Genomic DNA, 22,880 nt, shown 5'->3' on the forward strand with positions numbered 1-22,880 from the left:
GAAGGCAAAGTATTCTTCACACTTCCTTTCGATCATGTCCATATGAGCCTGCCTAGTCCTAGTTTTCCGTTCTAAGTTTATAGCTGATTCGCTAAAGAATACCTATCCGTCTTTCAATTTCATTGCTTTCGTTTGTCTTAGTCTCAAATTTGCCGAAAATAACAACAAAATCGATACAATTTATTATGCATTGTCTAGACAAAGTGCATGTTCGTGCATTTTAAAACATGTTAAAATCTTCAATAACTTTGAAACGAATGAGTATTCTTACATACAGTCTTCAGCAGTATTATGCAGTTTTAATGCCTCCATATTTCTCTGCACTCGTTTTCGCGAAAAGTCACAATGGAAAAAGTAATATTAAAAAGAAACTAAATTTAAGGGGGTTGCCGTAGAAAACGTTATATCAATCGATAACCTTTAGTCCTACAAGTTCAAGTTCTTCAACAAAATTCTTCATATGAGCAGTTCTAAAACTTTGTCGAAGACACTAACTTTCTACCTCTTCAGTGTAAAAAGTTATTTTTTAGTCCGATCATAGTAAGCCATGCTCAATTTTATCAGATTATGGGGAATATTAATACGAACAATTCCTATAAAGACACCCTGTGAATATATTCAATGGTTTGGTCACTAGTGAATTAATTGTTCACGTTTTTGGCGTTTCCGACCACTGTGCATTGTTGACCAGAACCAATCGGGATTGCAAAATGTTCATTGGAACAACATGCTTGGGAATAACATGATGGGCCACATTGTGCAATCTATATTGATCCCTGTATGCTGATCAATACCGACGCCGGCCACGTCCAATTGCAGATCTTCTGGGAAAGGATGAAATGTTAGTCCGATACATGTCGCTGCCAGAGACCGAAGAACCCTCTGAATCTCCACATGTACTAAGGGAAGGGGAGAGTTGTTAGTAAGTGTGTCAAAAGCGTTATCATGTAATAACTGCTCTGGGCAGCCGGTTGCCAAGAACATGGGAAATTCATTCTTTGTCGTGGTATTACGATTTGCCAAACAAGCAACTACGATGGGCAGTGCTTATAGTTTAATAAATCGGTAACGCTCACTTTTCTACCTAGTAACAAATTTTCCGTAGTTCGGTGCTGATTTTACCCGGCGATCGTTTGAATACAACACGGAATCTTATACAAGAGGTATTTGAGGGCGTCATATTTTTGTTTCTTGTGTCAGGTACTTGTACATAGTATATAGTTGGAATTGCACATGTATAAAGGTTTCGTAGTTTCTGAGTGAAGATATAGAATACAGTTAATTCAGATATTATTCCCACAGAAGACAAACCCGCAATAGGAAAAGTTACAAAAAAAATCCCGAATAGAAAAAAAAGAGCGGAAACGAAATGCCTCTACTAAACAATATTGACCGTATTCGCGACAGGGATAGGAACAAATTTCTTCGTGTTGATGTGATGTGAGAAAAATCGATAACTGGCATTCGATCCCTCTAGCGAATAGTCAATTCTCAAACCTCATACCTGACTGAAATCACCACTCCACGACCATGCGTCCTCCCCACGCACATTTAATGCCCCGTGTATTAATTACCTAGTTGGGCAACTACCAAATAAACATAGAAATTAGTCTGCTCAGTCCAAGCAATGTTAGCCCGATTGGTATCACCCGTTGGACATGGTAGCAGGTACCCAGTGGGTCTACTTACCCTATCTTACCGTTCAGGCTGGAGCCTTGTTGTCTCTTGCTGTATGTAGAAGCCGTCTCCACTCCACTTGGTCCATTGCTGCTTGTCGCCAGCCTCGCAGTCTTCAAAGGGTCCGCAGGTCGTCCTCTATCTGGTCGATCCACAGTGTTCGCTGTGCGCCCCGTCTTTTTGTTCTTGTTCTCGTCCGACATTCTTACGACGTGTCCAGCTCACCGCAAGGGTCATATTTTTTCGGCATGCGCGATGGATGGTTCTTCCAGCAGCTGATGCAACTTATGGTTCATTCGCCTGCGCCACGTTCCGTCTTCCATCTGCACATCTTTCGTTCGAAGATTCCAAGGGCGCGTTGGTCCTCCACTAGCATTGTCCAGGTCTCGTGGCCGTAGAGGACCACCGGTCTAATCAGCGTCTTGTACATAATCAACTTCGTTCGGCGGCGGATTTTGTTCCAAAGTAGGCACGATTTCCCGCCAAGATCCGTCTCTGAATTTCCCTGCTGGTATCATGGTCGGCGGTTACCAGTGAGCCCAAATACACGAATTCGTCGACCATCTCGATTTCGTCACCGTCGATCCGAACTCGGGATGGGTGGTTCACATTGTCGTCTCTAGAACCTCTTCCTCTCATGTATTTTGTCTTCGAAGCATTGATGGCAAGTCCAATCCTGCTGGCTTCAGCCTTCAGTCTGATGTACGTTTCCGACATCGCCTCAAAGTTCCGTGCCATTATGCAAATGTCGTCGGCGAAGCCAAGAAGCTGGACGGACTTCCTGAAGATCGTGTCACTTGTGTCTATCCCCGCTCTCCTTATTACACCTTCTAACGCAACGTTGAACAGTAGGCACCTTGCCCCAACCGTCTTCGAGAGTGTCCCTGAAACTCGAACAACGCACATCACCCGATCCATGGTGGCGCGGGAACCCATGAGTCCCGCTTGGTAGTGCCCCTAGAACTCCCTTGTAAATGGTGACAATCGGCGGCAACGAATTTGGGAGAGGACCTTGTAGGCGGCGCTAAGTAGTGTGATCTCGCGGTAGTTGCAGCAATCCAACTTGTCACCCCTTTTGTAAATTGGGCAAACGACACGCTCCATCCACTCCTCCGGAAGAATCTCCTCCTCCCAAATTTTGGCGATTACCCAGTGCAGCGCTCTAGCCAGGGTAGTTGATCTACACCGGCAGCTTTGTTGGTTTCCAGCGGACCGATCTCCTCCTTGACTTCTTGGAGATCAGGAGCCGGCAGCCTATCGTCTTCTGCGCGTGCTCCAAGATCCGTTGCAATACCGCCTTCGTTCTCTGTTGCTTCACCGTTGAGGTGCTCGTCATAGTACTGCTTTCACCTCTCAATCACCTCATACTTGTTCCTAAGAAGGTTGCCGTCTAGTCTAAGTCCCTGCACATATCGGCTTGCGGAACGTAGCCTTTGCGCGAACTGTTCAGCTTCTCGTTGAACTTCCGTGTGTCGTTTACGCGGTACAGTTGTTCCATCGCGTCGCGATCTCGTTCCTCCTGTTGGCGCTTCTTTCTCCGGAGAACCGAGGTTTGCCTGTTCCGTGCTTGTTTGTATCGCTCCACATTCTGTCTCGTTCCGTGCTGCATTATTCTCCTCTATTAACTGCTTACATTCATCATCGAACCAGTCGTTTCCTCAATTCGGAATCGCTGTACCTAGTGCCGCTATAGCAGTACTTCCTATGGCGGAATGGCTCTTCCTCCAGCCATCTTCAAGAGTTGCCGCGCCCAGCTGTTCTTCCGTGAGTAGTGCTGCTTTCAGCTGCTGTGCGTAGTTTTGGGCAATCCCGGCGTTCCGAAGTTGTGCGATGTTGGACCTTGGCGTCCGACTACGGCGAGTGTTGTGCACCGTCGAGAGTTTTGAGCGCATGCATACTGCAACTAGGTAATGGTCCGAATCTATATTCGCACTGCGGTAGGTACGAACGTTGGTGATATCAGAGAAGAATCGCCCGTTGTTTAGAACATGATCGATTTGGTTTTCGGTGCGTTGGTCAGGTGATCTCCAGGTGGCTTTATGGATATCTTTGCGGGGGAAGAAGGTACTTCGGACTAGCATGAAACGGGAGGCTGCGAAGTTCACGCATCGTTGGCCGTTGTCATTCGATACAGTGTGCACACTGTTTGGCCCGATTACCGGTCTAAACATTACCTCCCGTCCTACCTGGACGTTCATATCACCGATGACGATTTTCACGTCCCGTTGCGAACAGCCGTCGTACACCTCCTCCAGCTTCGCGTAGAACGCTTCCTTCTCATCGTTGGGTCTCCCATTGTGTGGCCAGCGTACGCTGATGATGCTGTAGTTGAAGAAGCGGCCTTTGATCCTCAACTTACACATCCTTGCGTTGATCGGAGTCCATCCAATCCGCGTTGACGCATCCTCCCACGCACTACAAAGCCGGTTCCCAGCTCGTTGGTGGTGCCACAGCTCTGGCAGAAAGTAACCGCCCGATACCCGCTTTTCCATACCTTTTGTCCTGTCAAGCAAAGTTTCCAATTGTAGTTCTTATTTCGTCGCGTATGTCTTTGCCGATTGTTCCGATTCGTATTTTCTTCTGCACTGTTCGTAACGGTTAGTTTTCCAGGGCGGCTTGTTGAGCCTTCCCCAACCCCCTGTCTCGCCGGAGGACCATCGTGTCAGCTCTGTTTAGAGTCCTATGCTGACTCGAGGACGATACATCAGCCGCCTCTAACATGGAGAACAGACGCTCGGATGGACTCACCCCCCGAAAAGAGGAGCCCCCTTTCCCCTTCAGCATATGACCATGGTCCCACCGGGGTTAGTTACCCGATCTTTCCTATGGTTACTCGTACCCCAGCTAGCACCGCGAAGAGTTAGGAATAACAGTTACTGGAGAAGAGGCGAAAAGCGCCATTTTTCTCATTGTTTCCGAAAAACAGTATGCGGTTTCATCATATTCTAGTTTGTTTTTTGTCGAACAGTGCAATAATCGCGTCGAATTTTAATCAACACTCGGATTTAGATACTTATTCACGACAGCATTATTCCCGTTTTATAGATGTTTCCAGCTACTTCCCTCAGTAACAGCACTTCCGACAGAAATCACAGAGTGGCAAATTTCAACCATTGCGTAAGTATATGCCTACGCATGGGAATAAATCATATAGCAATTATTTACGATCCATCCAGACGCAACTTCATAACGGAAAGAAGTTCAAATGTGTGTATATTGTGCGATCAACCAGACCATTCGCAGAACGCAATCGATTTTTCCCGGAGAACCGTGAACTAGAACAGAAACGTGCTCTCCCGACCACCCGACTCGCGATCAAGGTATCAATTACATATGTAAGCGGATTATAACCTTGAACCACTGACAGACTGACTGACTGACGGACTGATTATGTTCGTTGCCAATGATGCGCATCTCGCCCACAGTCTCCCGCAAACAAAGTTCAAACACCATCGAACCGAGTTGGAAACCAATGTGTGTCAGGGTGTAATTTATACCATTCTTAGGTATCAGAAATTGGAGTAGAATTTACCGAATATATCTATAACGGAAACCATTGTGCGGTAGGCAACGTGAAACGTGGTTTTGCGAAAGTGTAGACGCGGAATGGATTTAACGATATGCTTGAATCTGGTCTGACCCACATATGAGGTACCTGTTGGCGGGAGTTCTTCGCGCGAGAACTAGGGAGAAGAAGGAAGGCAGACCACAATAACGATCCGGTCGTAAGAGATAATCTCTTGAACTTTCCTGAGTATCGTTTTATCACTGTGTCGGATAGATATTGATTCTATTGTCTGTTGTCCGTATACATGAGCGGATCGGTCCAAATCGAGCAAAAAGTCACTAACTTCCGCTAGTTTACTGTAATCTGTCGGTATGTTCTAAAGATGACGGAATGCAATCCGTTAGGTCAGAAGTTGTCCTGTATGCAAAGTTCGTCGAAACAGAAGGTCATGTTCCGCGATGCTAGGTAAGAAACTACATCAGCAAAAAAACAGAGCTCAGTCCACGATTATGATAATCAGATAAAGCATACCTGAACGGTACTCTATAAGAGCATGTTGCGCGAGTTTCTGCCTGGTATGCAAAGTATAGATATTCTGCTGAAATAAAAACTGCTTTCTTATCTTCCATTGTTATTGTTACTGTTCTGTTCTGATCAATGCCATCTTGCATGCTCAGACTCATCGGGCACCCAATCCTTTCACATGGTACAAAAATTCCCACGATGGACCGCGATCCACGCCACGGAAGCCAACGTCGATTTTTCAGCTGAGAAAAGAGACCAGACCAGCATCATTTTTATTTCTTTCTAATCAAATTATCCACCGTTACGTCTGGCACGGGTTACGGCGGCAGCAGTAATTTTCCTCCTAAATCAGTTTTAATCACAACAGGAAGCTGAAAGGCAGCAATTTCTTATTCACCACTAGCCTGATAGCGAAAAGTTTTATAAACATTTGCATCGTCACTCAGTTAATTGTAAATTGGATGCGGTAGCTGTTGTTGTTGTTGTTGTTGTTGGAAACCCGTTCCGAGATGCGGTCACAGATTCTGCCCTCCAGCTGTAGCCCAACGTCGTCGCCAGTCAGCCAAAGGACCAAGTCGCATCAGCAGCGCGCCCGTCTAGAATTACGTTATTATCGACCGAAGGCAGGCAGGGTCAGCACGAGGCGTCGGTCGTTTAGATTTATTAGTTCAGCGTGTCTTCGGTGCAGAACCAGAACTAGAACCGGTAGTTTCTGACTTGTTTACTGCTTCTCCCGATAGCCCCTGGGGTAACTGTCTGGTAGACGTAGTCTTTACTTTACGTACAATGTTTCTGCTGTGACCGGTAAATGATAACAGTGCAAACTGAGAACGATAGAATGTGAACGGTTTGCTTCCTGACAAGAAATGGTAATCAACCTATCGGGGGTAGGTAGTGATTAGATAAGATTTAGATAATTTTTAAAATTGAGGTTCCAGATTTGTTGTTTCGTGAATTATCTAAGTTGTGGAAAATGGAAGATATGCATGTGTATGATTAATGAGCTCTGGATAGATACAAACTTTGGGCGTCGAGCAAACGTAGGATAATTTTCAATCGGTTGATTCAAATTGTTATCGGAGGTTGGTTTTCCCGGCTTTCTCCTTAAGAGGTTACACCACTGTAGAACTTGAAAAAACAGGCATATTTCAGGATTTTTTCTAGACGCAATAAAGAGATGAATCGAGGGGCCCTATTCTCACAGTCACGTCATCTAGTGACTAGAACAAAATGTCCTTCTAGTCAATAGGTGACGTGACTGTGAGAATAGGGCCCGAGATCTTGTCAACTGCAATTTATAATACTAGTTGTGAAGTACACAAATAATTTTTTCATGTGATTTTATCACAAGATTGCGGCTGTGTAGCCATTTCCCATAGACGCTTCTTTTAGGAAAGAATCTATGGCCGGAAACCTATCTCCGGTAATTTTCAGCCTAGAGCTTAAAACTAAAGTTTTTTTAAGGAGGGAGGATAAGGGTTCTAGCGTAAAAAAATCAGTTTTTTGTCAATTTTTTTTAGAAAGATAGGTAAAGCGAATCAATCGAAACTTTTGTACATTATACTACATCATTTCAATAACATTCTGCAATTTTTTCATGCAAAAATATCAACTAGCGACTCGGTGGTGATGCTTTTTGTGGAACGTCTCTGGAAAGCACGATTTGCTGTGTTATCTGCCATTCAAAAACTACTTGACCGATTTATTTCAAATACATACACAAAATGCATACACATTCTACGTAAAAAATACCTAACCCCTACGTTGAGTTTTTGGGATAATGTTTCAACTAAGGGGGCTTTTGACTCATAAAATTGCGAAATTATTCTTTAAAAACAGCGATTCCGCCATTTTATTAGTAAAAACGTGTTTAATCCACCTAACAGTGTGATGAGACATTTCTTATCACTCTTCGGATATTATATCGTTTGAGAGCATTTAGAACTTGATGTTTCGCGATGTTTTTGATAACACATACTACATGGGATAGTGGCAGGACTCAGAGAATCGCTCAAATCAGCATAGGACAACATCAGTGCTAGAAATCTCAAACCAAATGAATGGGAAAGCGAAAAAATGGCCCATAAAATAGACATACCAACGAATTATTGTTAATGCTCTGTTAATAAAATATCTATATTGTGATGGGAAAACTGAATTTTCCTAAAGGGGCTATATATTGTACTGAAACAAAAAAACAATTTTTTTTGAATCGATTTGAAGTTTATGCTTTACTCAAATTTCCAACGCGACTGAGAACTAAGAAATCAACGCGTTTTCTTGAAAAGGGCGATACTAGCAGTGATACCATTCAAAGAAAATCAACGGTGAATATTTCCAGACTTGGTTTTATTTCCTATTTAAGAACTATTGTGTTTTTTTACATCCTAGATTGCATGATTCAGTGATCGAAACCCAAAACTTCATAAAGTATTTGAAATTATTAAATTAAAATTTGTTTTTGCTATTGAAATTGACAAAATAATAGTATCGCCTCTTTGGCGATTGTTTAATTTTTCGGTTCCACCTATCAGTATTGAAGTATCGCCCTTACGTTTTTTTACAATAACTACCGTTTTACACCACCGATTTCGTCCGTGTTTTTTCAATAGAGATCATTGTTACTATTTACAGCTGGTATCAGCTTGATAATCCTAAAAATACGAAAATAACAGTTTCGCCTCTAAACTGCTAGCAAAAAAATTATCGCCCTGTTTGTTTGCATGGAGTGTGGAGGGCGAAACTTTAAATAAACAAACAAAAATACAGTTTCGCCCGTTGTATTTTTTGCTGTAGTTTAAGAAAGCAATATCGTAGAATCCAAATTTTTAGGTTAATTTGTTGCGTTTCAAAGCCCTCATTCGCATGTATGAAAAAAGCCCTATGTTTACATTTGTAAGTATCGCCCTATTCACAAAAAAGCGTTGAAATGAAATCGCAGCTCCTGATATCACGCTATCTCTGAAGTGGAAAATATCTCCCACACGGAGAATCTTATTTTTACAGAAGAAAGAACATTTGTTTGCATAGTTTCAAATTTTACTTCGACATCGACTTTTTCTAAAAGTGACTTCCCAGTAGTATCCTTGATTTGAATTATTATCGCTAATCCTAATGCCAAAGAACAAATAAAAACCTCACGAAAACGAACCGTTTGGGAAAATCATCATCATTACTGGAATTTTCATTTTCACGAAGCTTTTCGATAACCTCCGTCACTTGCGTTAATGCACTGGGTGCACAGTGCTCCGAAAATCTAGCGAAATCGTCTTAGGGCACCAGCGGGTCTGTAAAGAAAACTAAAAATTAATTTCTATTCCATAATTTTCAGTTCAGCAATTCGAGAGATCGTGCTCACCGCAAGCCATGAAAAATAGACGTTGTGAAGCGATGGTCACTATTTATTAAAAAATCACGGTCAAATAAAAAATAAAACTATTAAAAATTTCAAATAGTTAATAATTTTCACAAACTTATTAGGAAAAATTGTTTAATAAGCTTTCGTAATATTGTGTAGGAAAAAAGCTGAAAATTTGAAAAGAAATCTGAGGATTATGATTGATTACAGAACTCTGGAATTTTCTATTGGAATGTTTTCAGGCAGGAATTTGATATTGATGCTATTAGACAACTGTAAAATCAAGACCAATAGATCAGTTACATATCAGGACCCCATTCCGACAATTTATCAAAAGTCTTCATGACGTTTACAACAACAGGTTATCAATCTACGGATCAGATAATTGTTATTGTAATATTGAATAAAATCAGTCTGCATCAATAAATTTTCAACATCAATCCAATATTTTTTTTGGGTGTGGTGGGGGGGAGGGTTGTATGGTGTACCCCAAAACCTTCTCTTGGCTACGCCGTTGCTTGGAGTTATTTATTTCGCTTTTCATTTCCCGATATGTTTCAGATCGATCCGATGGTTATAAGTTAGAAATATTGCAGTCAGAAGGTTCGCACAAATGAACATTTTAGTACTGATAAGTTATTAAGTTCCTTCCAGACAACTTGGAAGTGTTCCGTGATTATTTCTAGCGGTTGTAGATAGTAAAATGAAATACAAAATTCGTTTTATCGAAATAATGTTTGGCTTATTTCAATAGATTATTACTATACTGAACAATAAATAGGCGACAAAGAGTAATCCACAAACAACAAGCCATAACTTTTAAAGTATTCAAAATAGATATTTGAAGTCCTCAGTAAAGTTATTCGCAAAAGTAAGTGCTACAAATTGCTGAAGGCATCATTTCGATATAATCACTTCCAAGAAAATTTGTGAAAATATCTCACTCATAGGGGGATTAATCAGCAAAAGCACAATACCAAAAGAAAGGGCATATTACCTCCATTAAATTCTCCGAAGATACTATTGACCTAAAATAAGCCGTTTTGGCGTTAATAATAGATTACATGTTTTTGGTCATATTTCTGGCAATGGAAAATGATAAAAATCTATCGTCCGCATTTAATGTTAAATATCTCTTTTGATAATACTCCGATTTCAACAATCTATAGCTTGTTCGAAAGGTATTCGTTAAAGCTGTCTAAAAACATATAAATTGTTAATCTATATTGTCAATTTCGGCAGATAATTTAAAAAAACTGCAAAAAACGCCATTTTTACGCATTCAAACATTCATATCTTGGAAACTAAACATCAGTATCAAAAGCAAATTAATAGCGTTCATACTGTTTTTTAGTTCTTTCATTTAAAATTGGTTTGGATAAGATCGGTTCAGCCATTGCTGAGAAACACGATTGAGAATTTGTCCGTTACATACACACACAGACAAACACACACACACACACAGACATTGTCCCAAATCGTCGAGCTGAGTCGATTGGTATATAAGACTCGGCCCTCCGGGCCTCGGAAAAAATCTTGAAAGTTTGAGCGAATTCTATACATTTCTTTTATAAGAAATGTAAAAAACCCCTTATTCAAAAATTATCTCAAAAACTCCACGTAGGGTTTAGGCATTTTTTAAATAGAATGTGTATTCAAAATTTGAAATAACTCGGTCAAGTACTTTTTGAATGGCAGATAATACCACAAATCGTGTTTTTCCAGAGACGTTCCACAAAAAGCTTCATCACAAAGTCGCTTGTAGATATTTTTGCATGAAAAAATTACAGAATGTTATTGAAATAATGTAGCGTAATGTACAAAAGTTTCGATCAATTCGATTCACCCATCTTTCTAAAAAACAGTTTTTTTTTACGCTGAAACACTTACCCCCCTTAATTTTTTATAACAAAAGCAAACGACTTACGTAGGATTTTTTTCGACATTTTGGTTTTTTTTCGCGAAATGGCGCTCTTTTAATGAAATACCGCTGAAAATGTCATAAAAACGGCACAAAATTATTGATTAATAAAAATTTACCAACAAAAAAATCCGGAAAATTTTGGAATTTTTAATATTTTCGATAGTTTTGAGTATTTTTGGGACCTTTGAAGATTTTAAAAACCAAGTTGAAAATTTCGAGATATTTAAAAAAAAGAGGATGTGAAGGGTAACGAAAATTTTAAAATTTTGAGAGTTTTGAACATTTTGAGAATTTTGATAATTTCGGGTTTTTGGGCAATTTAGAACTATGGGAATTTGGGGAGGTTTTGGAATAATAAGTATTTCGAAAACTTTAAATTGCAAAATAAATAAGGAAATTTTGAAAAGTTTTGAAATTTTGAAAATTTAGCGAATACTAAGAGTTTTGAATATCTAAAAATTGGAAAACTATGAAAATTTCCAGAATCACAAAAATTAATAATAATTTTAAAATTATCGCGAATTCTTCAATTTTGTAATGAGAATTTTGATAATTTGTGAGAATTTTGAGACTTTAAAGTTTTAAGTAGTTCTAGGCGGAGTATTTTGAGAATTTCGAAAATAAAATAAAATTTTGAGAATTGTAAGGATCTTGAGAATTATTGAGGATTTGGGGAATTTTGAGGATTCTTCGAATTTCGAGATTTTTTAAAGTTTTAAAAAAATTCGAGATTCTCGTACATTTTTGAAAGTTATTAAAGTTTTAAAAATATTGAAAGCCTTGTATATTTTGAGTTAGAACTGTTTTGAAAGCTTGAATTATTTGGACAATTCGTTATTATGAATATTATAGGAATCTTGAAGAATATAAAATATTAAAAAAAATTGAAGACTTGAGAATTTCGATAGTTTTTAGAATTTGGACAATTCAGGGAATTGGATAACTAAGCAAATTTGAAACAAGATTTTTTGAGAACCTTTCGAATTTTTCGTAGCGAATTTTTTTTTAAATTTTTAAGAATGGATAGAATTTTGGGAAGTTTGAAAATATTGAGAATTTTAAAATTTGTGACTATTTTGAAAATTTAACGATTACATATAATTAAAAGAAATTTTGAGAATTTGAAAATCCTGAATATTTTGATAATTTCAAAAGTTTTCGAGCATTTCGATGATTTCCATGACATATGGACTGTTTGGACAATTTGGAGTAGTATGAGACTTATTTGTTTTGAAAATTCTGAGAACTGTAAAAATATTGTGTGAAATTATTTAAAAGATTCTAAAATTATGAGAATTTTGAGCATCCTGAGAAATTTTATCTTTTTCGGAATTTTAGGAGTCCAAAGAATTTTGAAAATCACAAGTATTAAAAAAATATTGAATATATTGCGAATTTAGAAGTTGTTTTGAAAAAAAACAGAATTTTTTGAGGCTTTCGAATGTTTAAACTTGACTTTAATTTTAAAAATTAATGAGAATTTCTGAGGATTTAGGGAATGTTGTTTTGTTTTGAAATTAAATACGAATGTTGATAATCTTAAAATTCAAATAATTTTGCTAATTTTTAAAATTCGGACAATTTCCATTGGGAATTTTGCTTTAAATTTGATAATTTTTAATTTTGATAGTTTTGTGACTTCAGAACTTTTTGGATCCCGCGAAATTATGAAAGTTGGAAAATTCTCATAATCTGAAGAATTTTGGGAAATACGAGAAATATAAAAATTTTCAATACAATGCAATTTTTGAATTTTTTTTGGAATTTTAAAAGTTTGGAATATTTTTGCGAAGAGGCGGCCGTAAGGTTGAAAGTTTGGAACTTTAAATATCGTCCAAAATTTTGAGACTTTTAGGAATTTTAGAGAATTTTTTGCCTATCCCAATTTTAAGAATTGCGAGAGATTTGAAAAATTTGGATAACTTTGAGGATCGGAGTTTTTTAAGAATTTTAGGACGACAAAAATCTAAAATTTTTAAACGTTTTAAAATTTTGAGGGTTTTCAATATTTTGAGAATGAGAATCCCGAGAAATTTTCAAATTTTAATGCTTCCCGAATTCTAGGAATAACCAAAATATAAATAAAGTTTATGGTGAGAATTTTGAATACGTTTGAGAGCTTTGGGGCTTTTAAAAGTTTAAAGAAAAGTTAGGCTGAGTATTTAGGGAATTTCAAAAAGATCGAAAATTTTGGGAATTTGAAGGATTTTTAGAATTATTGAGCAGCTTTGCGAGAGTTATAATTTGTTTTATGAAATTCGAGAAATATTTAGAATTTTAAAATTAGTAATTTTTTAAAAAAATATTGAGAATTTTAAAGGTGAATAGTTTGTGTTTTGTGGGATTAAACCTTTTTTTTCGATTTTGGGTGAAAGATTACTTATTTTTAGTGGGGGTTCGCTATATTGGATCGGCCATTTTGAATTTTGAAAAACTGACTTTAGATTCGTAAAAAGCGTATGCCTAAAACCCACAATTCCATGTAATTCTTACAAAATATTCTACCACGAACAGTGGCTTAGCCAGGGGGGGGGGGTTTTGGGGGTTAAAACCCCCCCAAACCAAAATTAATTGGATTGAAAAAAAAATAATTGATACTGACGAATTTAATTTAATATTCCACAAAATATTTTTGGAAAAATATTCTCTGATCACTACATTGAGAACTGTGTTTAAAGCGTCATGAGAACTTTTGGAAAATTGTGGGAAGGGGATCTTGAAACTTATCTCTTAGCCAAAATCCCATAGTTGTCAAATTACTTCAATGTAAAATAAAATAACTGTCTGAATTATTATGAGCTCATTTTTGGAAAGATGCTTCAAAATATGGCTTAGAGACAATTTTTCGAATGGGAATCTAAATTTGAATAGGTTGTTTACCGAAAACTTACATACATTTCAACATTTGCTGAAAATGTACTTTTTTAGATTGTGTAGAGTTTAGACAACAATTCAATATGGTTAACAACAAGAATAACATTTCAGAAACTAGTTGAAAGCTGATGTAATTATGTCTCTAGCAGGTCAGGATCGGTTTTATGAGCATTGGATTTTTGTTGTATTGTCAACTATATGAATAGCCTCTTAGCAGGATGCAATGAATAGCGTACTAAAATTTCGTGTGCTACGTACTAGTACTGCAAGTTGTGAGGTTGACTAATGAAGAAAAGTAAAATTAATGCTCGATAAATTTTTAACGGTCACGATCACATTCATTCGAAGCTGTCAAATTTCGATGTTAAGTAACATTGAAGAATTTCAAAACGTAAAACTGTTCATCTGCGGATAGAATAATTTTGACGGTTAATACTCCTAGAAGTAATTATAGAGAAGAATTACTCTTCAAGCAAATTTGAGTCGAGACTTAATGTCTCCAGAAAAGTTTTCGAAAGTGCTATTTTAAACAACTTTGTCAAAGACATAAATATCCCACATATTCAGAGTATCGAAATATAGTAGTAGAAAACCTTTAGAACAAGCTATTCTGAAATTACTGTATTTGATAAATCTTTTCTGCGGTAATTAAATAATAAATTCACATTGCGTTCAAGGTGCCTTTGAAGCTTACAAAAAAAATAAGGGAACTGGATTTAAAACAAATAATTCCCAGGGATTAAAAGGACTCAAAAACACAAAGAGTGATTCCATTTTTAGGAGCTAGCATCAATTCGGCGCTGGCTTAGTCCGCCCACCAAGTTAGTGTCGGATTCTGATGAGATGAAGTCGAAACGCAAGTTTCAGTTCCATCCATCCATAATTTAGTTATAGGTTTTGTGTTCTCAACTCGCAATGATTGTTTCAAACAATTTTATCCGTAGCGCAGAAAAAAATAGTTTTCACCTAAATTTTTCTTCACTAAGGAGAAATATAGCAGGCTCAGTCCATTTAAATCCCTATATGTTGAATTCATGTAGCCTTCATATTTTCAACAAAATTGTTTGAAATGACATTATCAAAAACTTTGCTGAAGGCACCATGTCTCTTAATATTTTTGAAAAATTAATTCACCATAATTACCTCTATGAGAATTAATCACTAAAATTTCTATATCAAAGCAGGCGCTGTTTTATGTTGATAACTTCCCGAAGTTGTCAAACCTTCAAAGTCTAGGATTATTATATTAGGTGATCTTGAACGTTGAATTTTTTTTAGATCATTTATCCCACTTTAAAAGATCGCAATTTTTGACTTCAATGACATTTTATACAAGAAAATAATCTATAGAGGTTTGAAAACTGTTCCATGTTGATCCTTCTTGTTTGTAGACTGGAATGACATCTGTTAGACTACTTATGTTTTTGAGTTTTCAATAATTTATCAAACTCATATTAAATTTTAGCATTTTTTCAAAAAATTTGCGATTCTCATCAAAACCCCCTCCAAATCAAATTTCTGGCTACGCCACTGACCACGAATAATTCATCGAAAGGGTTCTCAAAACTTCTAACGTGTTTAAAGCATGATTTTTCAAAACTGTGTGCAATACCATTTGAAAACAGTTCAATTTAAGGAATTCATATTTTGACCTCTCGAAAGAAAACTTGTTTTTATTGGAAGAATGACCTATACAATCTGCAAATTCTTTGTATTCACTATTTTTAGTAAAGTATAAAAAGGGCTAAAAATTTGACCACCATTACGTCAAATTTGAAGTTTTTTGCCTGTTCTTAGCTCATTCCTCCAATAAATTTAGTTTACCTTAGAGCCTTATTATTAGTTTTGTGTTTCAGATCGATCCTGCGGCAGTAGACTGTACGCAGTTTTGGAATTCCACACGCACCCCCTTTTCGTCTTAACAAAAATTAAATGAAGACGAAATATAAGCGTTTTAAACCCAAAAATCCTTTCCTTCTATGTTTTTTTATTGGCTCCCAAAAAATTTCAAATTTTGCTTCAATTTTGCACCTCCTCTTTATAGGGGAGAGGGGGTAAGGTATTTTCGGTGAAAAAAATTATTGGGATATTCACCGAAACGTACACGCCGCACCAATTGCTTCCTATATGCCGCTGTGAGGTTGTCAGTAAGTTTTTGGTGTAACTAGCACTTGTATTTGCTATTTGCGCTTGAAATTAAGTAATGTAGCGGTAATAATAAGCCCCCCCCCATTTTGGTTTAAACGCAAGGACAGCTTTTAAAACAGAATTTGATTGATTAGTTTATCTAATTTAACCAATTTTATCAATTCTATAATCTAAAAGGAATTTTTGAATTATACTGATCGTGGTGTATTTGTTACAATTTGTAGCTGGTATAATCAACCTGCACAAAACGTTGCATAACGCAGGGCTGTTTTTGGAACAAAATGTGTTATAATTCAGCCCTTCGTTGTGCAAACTCGCGGTATTATGACAGATGGGTTAAGCGCGGTGCTTCATGGAGCGCGGCCGTTCCTGAAATGCGCTTATATTGTCCCTAAATTTTTTTTTGGCTACACCAAGAGTGTTAGTTTATTGAGTCAATTTTCATACAATAATGCAACTTTTGAGCAATGTTTTTCTAAAATTTTACTGCAAAATATTGGAAATTTGGCAAGTTACAGTGAATATTCGGGAGGCACCTCGAAGAAATTCGGTGTACACCACAACTCAAAATATCATGGACCAATTATTTTCAAAAAAGTTTTCGATCAGGCGCTTCTGGAGATTTACGGTCGCTCGCTCAGTTTGTATATTTCTTGATGAACTTCAAAAGTTTAAAAAATCTGGAGAGTTTTGACATTTTTGAAAGTTTGACATTTTAAAATTTTTGAATATTAGAATATTTTGAGAACTTCGATGACTTTGAGAGTTTGAACTTTGTGGACAATTCGGAGAATATGGAGTATTATTAAAATTTTGAGAAGCTTCATTTGAAAATGAATAGGAATGTTTTAGATTTTAAATAATTTTGTTAATTTTGAATTTTATTAATTTCAAGAGATTTATTAGATTCAGATCCGGCGAAATTATAAAAGCTTCGGGATATACGAGAGTTATAATAGTTTTGAACACAATTCGAATATTGATTTTTTTAAATGTTCTTTGAGAAGAGGCGAATGCCGCTAAGGTTAAAAAATTGAAACTTTGAATATTTTCGATAATTTTGAGACTTTTGGTACTTCAGAAAATTTTGAATATCGAGTATTTTCAAAATCATGGCGTGGAGAATTTCGGGCTTGTCCCAAATGACAACTAGGAGAATTATGAGAATTTTGAAAATATGGAGGATCGTAGGAATTGTGAGCATTTAAAAAAAATTTAAAAGATTTTAAAGCTTTGAGGATGTTGAACTATTTTAGATTTTGGTGAATTTTAGAAATCTCGAGAAATCTGAAAATTAAAAAAAAATCAAAATGTTAAGAATTACTAAAATTGAAATAAATTTGAAAATATCCCGAATTTTTAAATTTGTTGGTGAAAATTTTGAATATTTTTGAGAACTTTGAGACTTTCAAAACTTTTAAAAAATTCTAGGCGGAGGATTAAAAAAATGACTTTTTTGAGAATGTAAAGGATCTTAACAATTACTAAAGATCTAGGAATATTTTGTGGATTTTTTCGAATAGCGAGAATTTTACAAATATTAATAAATTGGAGAAATTGAGAATATTTAGGGGAGGAGGAGGGCTAAGGGTTGCAGAGTTAAAAAAAAAACACTTTTTTTGCATTTTTTAGAAATATGGGTGAATTGAACTTTTGTGCATTATAATGTATCACTTCCCTAACATTCTGTAATTTTTTCATGCAAAAATATCGCCAAGCAACTCGATGACGGGGCCTTTTGAAGAACATGTCTGGAAAACATGATTTGTGGTGTTAACTGGCATTCAAAGACTACTTAATCGATTTATTTCAAACTTTGCATACACGTACATTGTAAAAAATGACGTTGAGTATTTGGGATAATTTTTTGATTAAGGAGGTTACACCGCAAATCGTGTGTTTTTCAGACATGTTTCTCAAAAAACTACGTCATCGAGTCGTTTGGCGATATTTTTGCATGAAAAAAATACAGAATGTTAGGGAAATGATACATTAAAATGCACAAAAGTTTTGGTCAATTCACTTCACCCAAATTTCTAAAAAAATCGAATAAGTGTTTTTTTCACGCTGAAACCCTTACTCCTCGCTTAAAAATTTGAAGCATTTCGAGAATTTAGAATAATTTTGAAAATTGGTGAAATTTCGGAATTATTGAATACTTTTAACATTTTAAAAATTTAAACAATTCGTGGAAATTTGAGTTTTGTGAATATTTGTATCCTGAAAAATAAAACATGTTAAAAAAAATTGAAAACTTAAGAATTTTGATAGTTTTAAGAATTTGGACTATTCGGGAATATTAATTTTTTTTAAATTTTAAACATTTTGAGAATTTTGATAACTATCATTATAATTATTCGAATTAAAAGAATTGTGCAAATTTTAAGAATGTGAAGAATTTCGAGAAATTTGAAAATATTGAGTATTTTCAGATTTTTGACAATTTCGGAAATTCGAAAATCCTAAAAATTGTGAATATTCTCGAAATTCTGAATATTATTGAGGATGTTGAGAAGTTTTCGAGCAAAAAATTTTGGGTGCTTCAAAAATATTGAAAATCGTGACACTTTTTAGAATTTTAAAAGGTTCTAAAATCTTGGGAATTTTAAGAATTTCGAGAGTTTTGAGCATCCAGAGAAATTTAATCATTTTAGGAATTTTAGGAGCCTGAAAATTGTTGGAAATCTCGAGTATTATAAAAACTTTAAAATGTTGCGAATTTTGAACTTGAGACGTTTGAATGTTTTGGAACCCTTGAATATTTTAAATATTCCTGGGAATCTTGAGGGCTTTGTGCTTGCCAAGGATTATAAAAAATTGAAAATGTTGCGAATTTTGAACTTGTTCCAAATTTTGAAAATAGATTTTTTGAGGCTTTTGAATGTTTTAGAACCTTTGAATATTTTAAATATTCCTGTAAATCTTGAGGGTTTAGGGCATGCTAAGGATTATTCAAATTTTGAGAATTTCAATTTTTTGAGAATTTCGAGAAATTGAAATTGTTGATTTTAAGTAATTCGAGAATTTTGAATATTTCGAGAAATTCTAATACTTCGAGAATATTGGAAATTTGGAATTTTGATAATTTTGAGAAATTTTAATATTTTGAGAACTTCGATGACTTCGAGAGTTTGAACTATTTGGACAATTCAGAAAATTTTAAGCATTATCAACATTTTGAAAAGTTTGATTTTTTTCTGCTCGAAAAAAGAAATACGAATGTTGAGATTATTAAAAAATATTAAAATTTAAATAGTTATTATTTTGAGAATTAGAACAATTTTTACGGAGAATTTTGAATTTTTTAGTGATCATCATTTTGAGAGGTTTTTCGGATCCTGCGAAATTATAAAAATTTGAGAATTCCAACAACCAGAAGAATTTTGGGAAATACAAGAATAATAAAAGTTTTGAACACAATTCGAAGCTCGAATTTTTTGGAAATTTAAGAATTTTGAATATTTTTGAGAAGATCCTAAGGATAAAAACTTAGTTCTTTAAATATCTTCGATAATTTTGAGGCTTTTGAAAACTAGTATTTTCAAAATCATGATTTTGTGATCCATTATCAAAAATTAAAAGTGGATTAAAACAGGTTTTGATATTTTTTAACTGTGGCTTGATTTATTATCGCTATACATATTTGGTTACAAGTCTCGTTTTAGGTATCAAACATTTTCGTTCTAGAGGCCTACAAATCCCCAACCCTTTCGTTACAACAAAATGTAACGAAGCCCACACGCATAAAATTAGCATCTCATTAATAAGTCAACTACCACACCGATTGGACCGTAACCTTGCCCAGAAGCGACGTAAAGCTCCACATCAGCATTTCAACATTCCTTGGAGTAGAAGATCAATTTATTCATCAACTATCCAGGCATATTGGCGCCGATAGCGATGTTGCAATCACCATCCCGTAACTGGTTCTGGGGATGAAACTGTTTTCCAGGAATCAAAGCAGGCACCGACGACAGTAACTAGCACTACACTACACACTGATGATGCGGCACGCGCCTTATCAATTGACCGACGACGCCGGGAGGCAGAAACTGGATTCCTGCAGGGGGGGAGGGGGGTCGGGAGCGGAGGTGGTATCTGTTTGCCTTCTGGACACTAAACGATCGAAGTTTCTCGCTACCGATGGTAATTAGCTATTTCAATCGAGTTTTATGCGAAAGGAAGAAGCGGACGTGTGATGGGGTGAGCGTAAAATGATGCTGATTCTCAGCAGGGAGCAAATTAGTGTATACAAAAATTGTTCATAGAGGGCACAATTACAAGCTTGAGGCGTTCGAATTATTCGTATCATTAGCTAGCAGACTGATTTAGTCTGGTTGAAAACTACAACAAGGTCAATTTTTATCGGAAGAACACAAACAGAAGAGACATGGTCGTAGTAAAGCATTTTTTATTTTTATCATAGAGGTTGTAATCTTAGGGTCATTCGCCTCTTTTTTTTTGGGTTAGAAAAATCTCTGAAAAAATCTCTAATCATATGTGCGGGGTTGGGAATTGCACACAGGTTTGGTTCGTATAAGGCAATTGATTCACCAACTACGATATGCCCGCCATCAATAGTACAGCTACGAAAATTACGAAGGAGAGTTTGGAAAAATTGTAGATTTATCGTAATTTCCTAGAATAAAATTTTGTTAGCAAAAGGACATATTTAAAAAAATACTCAATGAACGTCAAATTAACCCAAACGCCAAAAATACAGCAAGAAGCTTTCATTCTCTGATGATATGAGTATCAAAACGCAAATCAGCCATGTTGGTTTTAAAAATGACAGCTATCAATGTTGTTTACTAGTTACTACACTGATAAAATTCGTTATATTGAATTCATAGATTTGATATATGATTTTTTGTAATTTGTAGCAACACATGAAAATTTTTGGGAGGTAAATCAAAATAAATGTATAAAGTGCAATTCTTTGGCAAAATTCATAGATTAAGAATGTACCCGTATAAATTGCAGGCTTACATATTTATCGTCACTTTTCTCCCACGGATACAATCACTCGCGGTACATGCTTCAACGGCATCTTCTAATGCAGCAGATGTTCGGATTAGCCCCATTTCGGTGCAAATGGTGGCCGTGATTAACATCACTTGACTTGTGGTCAAGCCGATAGATGTCATTTTTTAATGTTCCCGTTTGCTCCGAGCCGTTTCCCTGTACATATTAGCGGTCTTTTGCCCGGCAGTGCAGTTCCACGAACCCGCAATAATGCGGTTCCGTGAGGTGAGCCTATCATTGCCGGGCCGGACCGACTTCAGCTAGCAGGAAACTGGCGAGGGAGGATCGAGAGGAATCTTTTGACGTGATGGTGTGGTTTTTCGCAAATGAGAACGATGATGTGCTGGCTGGAGTGGTGGCCAGCGATTTAAGTAATGTGCGAACATACATAGTTCCATAACAATTGTGGTTGGCCTTTCGTTGGGGGAAGATCCGGAAAAAAAATAATTGAAATTATATGGTCGTCATTGTTCAAACGAACCATTTTTTGCACTTTCACTCGTTATGCACGGAAACGTCTTGTCTAATTGAATGGTGCGTAATTCCATCTGCATTTGTTTACTTTGGCGTTTATTTTCAGCCCCCAAAACAACGCCTGCTGATCTGTTTGTTGTTGACCGTTTCCGTTATGCAATGTAACAGTATATCACGGATTGACAAATTGGTCACAATTCACTGATCGAATGAACGGATGTTTGACCGTGCAAGAGTTCCGTTGGAAAGTTTGACAAACCGGACCTGCCTAAATTGTAGCCAATTCACAGAATAATTGCTCGATACAATGTAATAAATTGACGATCCCCGCTCTCTCTCTTGTTTGTAGCAAAAAACATTTCAACAATCACGCGCCGAAAAAAAAACAGTTTTTGTGGATACCGATGTTTTGTCGGCTCACGTAGCAATCCACCAGATTAAAAATCCTAGAAATCGCATATGAATTGATAAAACGGTTCATACAACAAAACGGCATCTCGTTCTCAGAATCTAACCATGGTGATAATGACGCTGTTGCCGGATAATCATTTCTCGTCGGCTTGCCGCACTGTTACTCGGAGCGAGAGAAGATTCAGCCGGAACCCAACTAAAAACAAACACACACACACACACACTGTCCGTAACGTGTGCGGTAACGGTGACGCTTGCGATTTGACCGATTGTTGGACTGAAAATTGAATTACAGTGCAATTATGATAATTAGCACACGGGGATCGTATTCTAACGCTTTGGTTTGCTGCTGCTCTTGCCGCTTTACCGGCTGCGGCAGAGGCATGGAAGTAGATTTTAATTGATGCTGTTTTCTTGGTTCGTTTGCTTGGTGATTTGTGCCTTTTGGGAGGATTCGCACAAATTTAGCAATAACTGCCACACCATCGAACGCATTGATGCATTTTTTTGGAACTATGCCAATGGCAGGAACTAGAGCGGAATGTTTCGCGGGAAGTTTTGCACTGCCACAATCAATCCGTTATGAATCACTAACTCTGCTGCATAAATCCCTAGCCGTATGGTATTCTGACAATGTAAAAATAATGCTCGCAGATCGATGGTGTTATGAATTGTCTTCTCAGTATACCGGCCTTGGTGCACAATCCACTGAATAAATGTTCCGTCCGTGTCGCCTTCAAACACCTAGCCTCAACTGATTGCACTTGCACGTCACGAATATTTAGATCAAGAATGAATTCGCTCGATGAAATCATAAAATCTTGGAAGTATTTTCACTGTTGACATTTTTTAATATCCAGCCTACGATATCAGAGAATTTTATCTCTCCAGTACTAAGTTGATTCTCAGTATATCAACAGTAATAACAATAACAACTACAACAACAAAGATGGCGA

General features: G+C 36.6%; 1 protein-coding gene across 1 annotated transcript in view; it reads right to left on the reverse strand.

The window, feature by feature from the left end:
• Positions 1–3,335: 3,335 nt before the first annotated feature.
• Positions 3,336–22,880, reverse strand: part of LOC131680971 (uncharacterized) — a 70,086-nt gene continuing 50,541 nt past the window's right edge. Inside the window, exons 3-4 of the mRNA XM_058961678.1 lie at positions 4,037–4,092; positions 3,336–3,990 (exon numbers count right to left, since the gene is read on the reverse strand). Of these exons, the coding sequence (XP_058817661.1) occupies positions 3,336–3,990; positions 4,037–4,092 (711 nt within the window). The remainder of the gene's footprint in view (positions 3,991–4,036; positions 4,093–22,880) is intronic.

Source organism: Topomyia yanbarensis, chromosome 2, assembly GCF_030247195.1.
Source record: "Topomyia yanbarensis strain Yona2022 chromosome 2, ASM3024719v1, whole genome shotgun sequence".
Classification (NCBI taxonomy): Eukaryota; Metazoa; Arthropoda; class Insecta; order Diptera; family Culicidae; genus Topomyia; species Topomyia yanbarensis.